The sequence below is a fragment of the Rhinolophus hipposideros genome (genome assembly GCF_964194185.1).
Source record: "Rhinolophus hipposideros genome assembly, chromosome: 19".
NCBI lineage: Eukaryota > Metazoa > Chordata > Mammalia > Chiroptera > Rhinolophidae > Rhinolophus > Rhinolophus hipposideros.
The window spans coordinates 29,288,806-29,296,455 of NC_138065.1; the positions used below are offsets into that span (position 1 = coordinate 29,288,806).

General features: G+C 41.8%; 1 protein-coding gene across 1 annotated transcript; it reads left to right on the plus strand.

Moving 5' to 3' along the window:
* The first annotated feature begins 460 nt into the window (after nt 1–460).
* Nucleotides 461–6,624, plus strand: LAX1 (lymphocyte transmembrane adaptor 1). The gene is made up of 5 exons (XM_081025135.1): nt 461–568; nt 976–1,085; nt 1,462–1,572; nt 2,116–2,201; nt 3,915–6,624. The coding sequence occupies exons 1-5, from the start codon at nt 543–545 to the stop codon at nt 4,845–4,847; spliced, it is 1,266 nt and encodes a 421-aa protein (XP_080881261.1). The 5' UTR covers nt 461–542; the 3' UTR covers nt 4,848–6,624.
* Nucleotides 6,625–7,650: the final 1,026 nt, after the last annotated feature.

A 7,650-nucleotide genomic window follows, 5' to 3' on the forward strand; every position in this document is an offset into this window, starting at 1 on the left:
ATCTGCTGGTTGACTAGAAGTGGGTCATGAAAGAAAGAGAACAGTCAAGGATGGTTTTAGACTGAGCTACTAGATGAGGGAAACCCCAGGGTAGGAGGAGGTTTATGCGGAGAGAACAGTTCTGTTTCAGACAGATTTGGTTTGAGATGTCAGGCAGCCGAGTGGAAATGTCCAGTACAAAGTTGGCTAAACAAGCCTAGAACTCAGGAGGACAAAAATCTTTCCCTGATGGATGACCTGGTTCCTATATTTGGGGGTGGCAGGTCTGCTAGTGATTCCTCCTGGCTACTTGCTGTTACAATAGACAACGCAGAACAGCAATGACAGCCCCGCAGGGGAATTGCAAGTAGCACAGAACTTGCTCGGTGCATTTGCATTGGTTAAATTCAACAAAACAGAGTGTTGCTTGGAGACCAGCTCCACAAGTTGTTGGTACTGTGAAAGTTACCCAAGTGCACACAAGCTGGACTGTCACAGAGCCACACTCTAACTGTAAGTTGGGTAATCCACCCAGGATCCGGAATGAGGGGAAGCAAGGGCTGATGAACTTGACTCTGCAAGTTTGGAGGTCAGTGTGATGCAGTGGAAAGAGTGCGATCTTTGGGTACACCTAGACTCACATTCCAATTTTGCTCCTTCCTACCTGTGTGATCTCTGATGTGTGACTTTACATTTCCGAGCTTAAATCTCAGGTTACTTGGTCACAAAGAGAGATGGGACTGTTGCAAAGATTACATAAGTATCACATGCAAAACCCAGGCATCCAACAGGCATTCACACAGGATAGTCCTTCTCCTGCGTACAATTTCCCTTTGCCCATGAAGAGATGGCCGTCTTCCACTACACAGCCTATCCCACCTCAGCCTTCCTTTACCCGGCTTCCATTCCAAATGGGCTCAAACTCCTGAAAGAAGCATTTTCTCCAACCCTTCCACCCTCCCACAGCTGGGTCCTGGCACTCGGTTTTCCTCTTAGATATAAAGACCAGAGCAGCAGCATCTTTTCTGGGTTTGCGGGACTCCTCGCCGTCCTCCTGGTCATCGCGGTTCTCTGTGTCCTGTGGAACTGGAATAAACGGAAAAAGCGTGAGTCCCTTGTTTGTCCAAAGTTGAGACACACTAGGACTAATAATCTAGCCTGGCATTTAAAGCCCAGTTTATTCTCTAGGGATATGCTATTGCACCAAGGACACACTGGTCCTTGATTCACTTAAGATCTTAGGCTGTGGCTCCAAAAGGCTCAGTGCTGATTGTGGATCCATTTTGAAAATCATTGCCCTCGTAACCCTGCGCTCCCGTTTTCTCTTCCCTGTTTTCTGCTTTGTCCACCAAGCCCCCTATTTTTATAGCTCAAATGGAATTTGCCAAATCTAAAAATTCAGTTTTTATGATGGAGGGCGAGGAAATACTTTCAGGGACCATTTCATCCCCAAGAGTCCCCTTCTCTCTCGTTGCCATGCAGGGCGAGGTCCTTACCTGCAAGTTACCATCATGCCCTTACGGACTCTGCCTCGACCCAGGCAACGAGCCAAAAATATTTATGACTTCTTGCCCCGGAGGCAAGAAGAGCTGGGTAGGTTTTTCTTTGTAATCCATAGAGGCCTGACATACTGAACTTCTGCCCCCAAAATGCACCTCTCACCACCTGGAAGCAACTTCCTCTAAACTTCTAGAACTTCCTGCTCACAAGGGAGCATGGAGGAGAATGGGATAAATAGACTATAAAATGCAACTCCAGTGGGGGGGCCTAGAGAGCTCTAAAAAGGGAGCAGGGGTTGTCTAGTTTTGGGTTTTTTTCTTGATGTTAAGATAGCAGAGGACAGATGGGTGTGTCTAGGGATGGAGAAGACATTCAGAAGGAGAACATGGGTTCCCACCAGGAGCTTCCTTCCCAGCCTCAACATCCTTGTGCTCATGTTCCCTGGCACCTCAGAAACTGAGGAGGGCTCCAGGTCTCAGAGTGCACCATCCTTGTAGCAAGGACCATCTCCCCACAGAACACCAGCCCGCAAATACCAGACACCACACAAACCCACATAACTCATGATACAAGGAATGTTGAGGCTGAAGCTAGGACTGGCTAACTATCGTCAGGATTTGTTCTCTGTCCTTTCAGGCAGACATCAGTTGAGGAGTATACGCATTTTCAGTACCGAGAGCCTCCTTTCCAGAAACTCTGACAGCCCTCCTTCAGCGCATATGGTAAGAGTCATGTGAAATGACCAGCTTCTTGGGAGAAATGACTAATTTCTGGCAGAAAAACTGAGGAGAAAGAGTCATAGGTTCTCAACCTTGTCATCAGAGTTGAACGTGTCCTTTGGCACTCACCCTTACGGCCTTATTAATAAATCAGGAAGACTAGCCTCAGGACCTCCCTACTGCCAAGGAGAAAAATTAAGGTAGATATGAGCAAGTACTTGGATTTTAAGAAGGGCACTAGTACTACAGGACATGATGTTAGAACTGCAATGGATTGTTTTAACAAAGACATGACAATGTGCTTATTCAAATAAGCATAGTCCTTTTCAAAGTAATCACCCCCAGAGGGTCACAGATATTCCAACATTGCTGTTGGTGCTCAAAACAGACATAAAACCCTGCTTTGGGAATTACTTCTTGAGCTTGTGTCAAATTACTTCAATTATCCTCAACAGCAGAAATAGTCATAAGTCACTGAGCACTGGTGTAGAAAGTGTTTCATCAAATAAGAACTACCCTTTGAGGTTACAACAGAAGTGTTACAATTAATAATCCCATGTGTCTTTTGCTCTGGCTCTGAAGGCAGCTCCCACAGAGGAGTCCCACACAGTGTGGAGCAGAGGCACAGCAGAGGGACTGCTCTGAAGACTAGGGTTCCGATTTCCATAGCTAAGTTCTTGTTCACTTGTTAAAGAATGAGTCCCTTCAGTTTTGTGGTCATCTCAAGCAAATGCAGTTATGCTGCTGATGGTGGTGTTACCTAGCCTGTCTTTACCATATGGCTACCTCCATGTTGCCAGCTTTGTTCCTCCTCTTTCCACCTGTCCCGTACTTGGGCTCTACTGGTAAAGGGCAGGAAGGAAGAGACTCCACTCCAAGACTCAGGTGGGTCCTGAGGGGATTTTGCATCTAGAGCTTAGATCCCAAACTGACTTCAGCCTACAAATATATTTAGCTTGGACTAAATGTTTGAAAAACATTTTGAGCCAGTGTCCCAACATTTAAAAATCTAAAAGATTTCACATTAAAGATCAGATGTCCAGCTTTTCTTGAAAATTCAGGAATTCTGGAAACATCAGACCAACATCCCTAAGTGGCCATAATCAGCTGATTCTGTGTCAGCTGCCCCTTTAATAATAATGCAAATATTTTTAGTGTTTTCTGGGTGTCAGGAGCGATTTTAAATACTTTACATGTAATAATCCATTTACTCCTCACAGAAACCTGATGATATAGATATTATTGATATAATTATTCTCATTTTATAAATTAGGAAATGAAGGCACAGAGAGATTAAGTAATTTGCCCAAATTCAGCACAGAGTGGTGAGGTTGGGAATAACACCCTCAGTCTGAGTCCAAGTCTCTACTTTTAGCCACTGTTCTGTGTTGCCCCTCAGTGTGCTCTGAGGTAGCAGGCTCTCTCCAGTTTATAATATTTCTCCCCACACCCCATTGAATCCCCACATTGAGGCCAAAAAACAGTTACTATTTATCATCACATTTACACCGTTGCTTTCCCTAAACTCAGCCCACTTTGCTCATACCTATATAGCATCTGAAGACTTGCATTTGGAAACCCTGATTCAGAGCCTTTCTCCAAGGTGGAGAACTGAGTGAAGGAACAATCAGATAGCAGTACTGGGTGGGGAAGAAGAAAGGTTTTATACATATTTCTGCTTCCATCTTGTCACTGGCTTTCTCTTTTTGCTCATAGCCCTCCCCAACAAGCAATGCCCTCCAGGTGCACAGAGCCCATACTCATGCTGTGGGCTATGCTGTGGGCATCTATGACAATGCCATGCGGTCCCAGATGTGTGGGAACCTCACTGTCTCAGCACACCATGTCAATATCAGAGCATCTGGAGACTACACGAGCATTTCTTCAGAGAATTTGAGAGATTATGTTAATGTACCCACAACGGAAGAGTTTGCTGAGACTCTAGCTTCTAACAATACCCTCCCCAAGAACCTCTTTGTCCTATCAAGTGCCCAGGAGCTGAAATTTACTAAGGAAAGAGACAAAGCCTATGGGAATGCCAGTGACTGCACCAGTTTTTGGTCTCCAGAAACCGAGAGCAGTGATCCCCTCAGTGATGAGGAAGGTTCTTCTCAGACCTCAAATGACTATGTCAACATGGCAGGCTTCGACCTCGGAGCCATCCAGAGGAAGCATCCCTGGGTGTCTGTTCAGGGCTGCAGAGATTATGAAAATGTCCCATCAACATATTCCAATGGAAGCCAGCAGCAGACAGGACAAGTGATATCCTTAAACACAGACCATGTAGAGGGCAGAACAGATGGCTTAGGGAGCCATGTCCAACTAGTCATGCAATCAGGAGGGTCCTTGGATTTAGGGGATTATGTGATTTATGAGCCATCTTCTCAGAGTGAGAATAGTCAGATGAAACATGGGGAAGTGATGTCAAATAAGGACTCTAATGACTATGAGAATATGCTAGCTGCCAAGTTAGGAGGCAAGGACTCTGAGCAGAGGCCAGACACATGGCTCCTTCCTGATGAATTAAGACCCAGCCACCCAGCTGGAAAGCTACATGGAGTAATCTATCCTGCCAGATCCAAAGCCACTGCAGGTCTTCTAGTGAAGACCCATGACCATCCACATATTTCAGTGGATTCATTTGGTTAGGCTAAAAAGAGGCTGAGATGAGTAGGGAGCTAAGAGGTTCACAAAAGCAGAGGTTTGGGAAATCCAGAAAGAAATTCTTCTCAAGCAGGGTGCCGTTATACCAATCTAACAATGTTTGCTAAAATTGCCTTTTAGGAGATAAAAAATAAAAGAGTACTTTAGTGCACAGTGGAAATATAATCTAAAATCATTACCTTCACTAATACCAGCAGGCTGAAAAAAGAAAAATACAGCTTATTTTGTAATCTGGGCAGAGCCCAAAAGGAAGGGAAAAGTGGGAGTGGGGGTGGGAAAGCTTCCACTTTAAAATGAAGGTAGACAATCAAATGCCGGACAAGATGTGGAACAATAAGAAATCTCACTCATTGTTGATGGGACTGCAAAGCATAACATCCACTTTGGAAAACTGTTTGTTTGGCAATTTCTTATAAACATACACTTACATGACCCAGCCATTCCACATTTCCAACTGAACTGAAAACTTGTGTTCACACAAAAAACCATGCATGACTGTTTATAGTAGCTTTATTCACATTTGCCCATAACTAGAAAAAAACAAGATTTCCTTCAACAAGTAAATGGATAAACTGTGGTATAGTCATACAATGAATATCCACACTCAACAGTAAAAAAAGAAATGAACTATTGATTCATGCAACATAGACAAATCTTAAATGCATTTTTCTAAATGAAAGAAGCTAGACCTAAAAATCTACATATTGTATGACTCCATTTATATGACATTCTAGAAAAGGTGAAACTATAGGGATAGAAAACAGATTAGTGACAGGCAGGTTTGAAGAAAGGGGAGGAGTTTACTACAAAGGAATTTTTCGGGTAATGGAGGAGTTCTGTATGGTACTGTGGTGGCTGGCTGTATGACTTCATGCATTTGTGAAAATGCAAAAAGAACTGTATAGCATACAGAATGACTTTTATTGCATGCAAATTAAAAAAAAAATTAACCAGGCTGTCAGGGGAACCCATGATGGAATGCAAATGGAATGAATCTAACTGTATTACAAATATATGACATAACATCACACTGAAGAGGGTGGGGGGAAAAGGAGTTGGCCTAATTAACTTTGGAAAACAATGTTTTCACTTGAAACTGTAAGATAAAGACTCAAAGAGTTCTACATAACACTGTACTCTAGTTGGTAAAATTGCATTTCACAGGAATATCGGTTAGCAATCCTGAAACTACTTTAAATGTATACTAAGGTTGAACAAATAATATATTATAAATAAGAAGAGGCAGGTTTCTTACCATCAGAGAAAGAAGTAACAAATAAACAAGTAAGAAAAGTTCCAATGAACTCTGTGGTGCTGGATTAAAGTTGGGCGTACAGTTTGAACTCATGTTTATTTTAATATATATGAATAGATATAGAAATAAATATAGATATAGGCTAGTATTGATACATTTCTTAGCTCTGTCCACTAGAGAGCCTAGAAGCAATGGCACCCCAGTAACAATGACCACACATAGCACTCAGATCTTGGTTTCTAAATATTGTTCTCCAATCAAAGGAAACAGAGCTCCTTGGAGAAATGGCTATTTCTAGGGCTGAGCCAGAGTAAACACAGGATGAGCTTGATCATCTTGTAGAAAAGGGAAGGGGAGGGAGGGAAAAGGAAAGGAAATAGAGAGGGGTATGCAGGGGAAGAAAAGATGAGGGCATGTCCAAAGGAGTCAACTGAAAGGGTTCCCAAAGGCAAAGCTAGAACAATCTGAGCAATAAAAATAAATAATTATAATGTAAATTTATAACCCAAAGAACAAAATAAATATCATGACTGATGTCCATACCAATGGTCAAATAAACAAATAAAATAGAAGAAAAGGATAAATCTTCCTTACAGATAAATTACAAATAATAAATGTAGAAGAAATGATGGAAAAAGAAAATCACCACTAAGTCACCACAGAATAATTGCTGTGGGTAAGTCTTGATGAATGCTAAAATTAGTGAGTGACACTTTAAGGAGAAATAAGGTAGTTGCATAGTCCCAAAATATTTATTCATTACTGTGATGATTTTAACACATGTCCACAAATTATTTGATACTCCCCCTGGAACTTAATTCCCCTCCCCTTCACTGTCGGCTGAATTTAGTGACTATTTTCTAAGAAATAGAATATGGAATGGGAAAAAAACAAATTTATAGTGGAGAAACTTGGCAGACATCACCTCGACCACATGATCAAGGATAACTCCCTGGTAATAAGTTGTATTACTATATGATCAAGGAGAAAGATACTTCACCTCTGTGGTATCCCCCCGCCAAATCCACAATCCCAGTCTTATCAGGAGAAAAAGATCAGAAAATCCAAATCGTGTGACATTCTACAAATACCTGAGCAGAACTCTTAAATGTGTTATAGTCATGAAACACAAAGGCTGAGAAACTGTCGGGTTGGAGGACACTGAGGCTACATGATGACTAAGTATAACATGGTACCTTGGATTACATCCTGGTACAGAAAAAGGACATTAGCAGGAAAAGGAAAAGTTAGTTTAGTTAATAGTAGTATATGAATGTTAGTTTCTTAGATGTTAACATTAAGAGAAGGTGAAGGGTATGTAGGAATTCTCTGTACTATTTTTACAACTCTTCTGTAAACTATTTTAAAATAAATAATTTTAAAACATGAATAAAGCTATGAGTGAAAACAAAAGGCTCATGCCACTGAAATAAGTGTGCCTTTGTTCCTTCTTCTGCAAAATGGATGTAGCATAAAGCACATGCTGGAGTAGTTGTTCTGGGTGTTTGTTTTCTGCATTATTTGTTAGCATGT

Bases quoted from the DNA above. Each gene is read 5' to 3' on its own strand.
- LAX1 (XM_081025135.1), top strand. From the start codon at position 543: ATGAACTTGACTCTGCAAGTTTGGAG. The intron at 1,086-1,461 runs GTGAGTCCCTTG...GTTGCCATGCAG, and splicing joins CTGGAATAAACGGAAAAAGC to GGCGAGGTCCTTACCTGCAA. The intron at 1,573-2,115 runs GTAGGTTTTTCT...CTGTCCTTTCAG, and splicing joins CCGGAGGCAAGAAGAGCTGG to GCAGACATCAGTTGAGGAGT.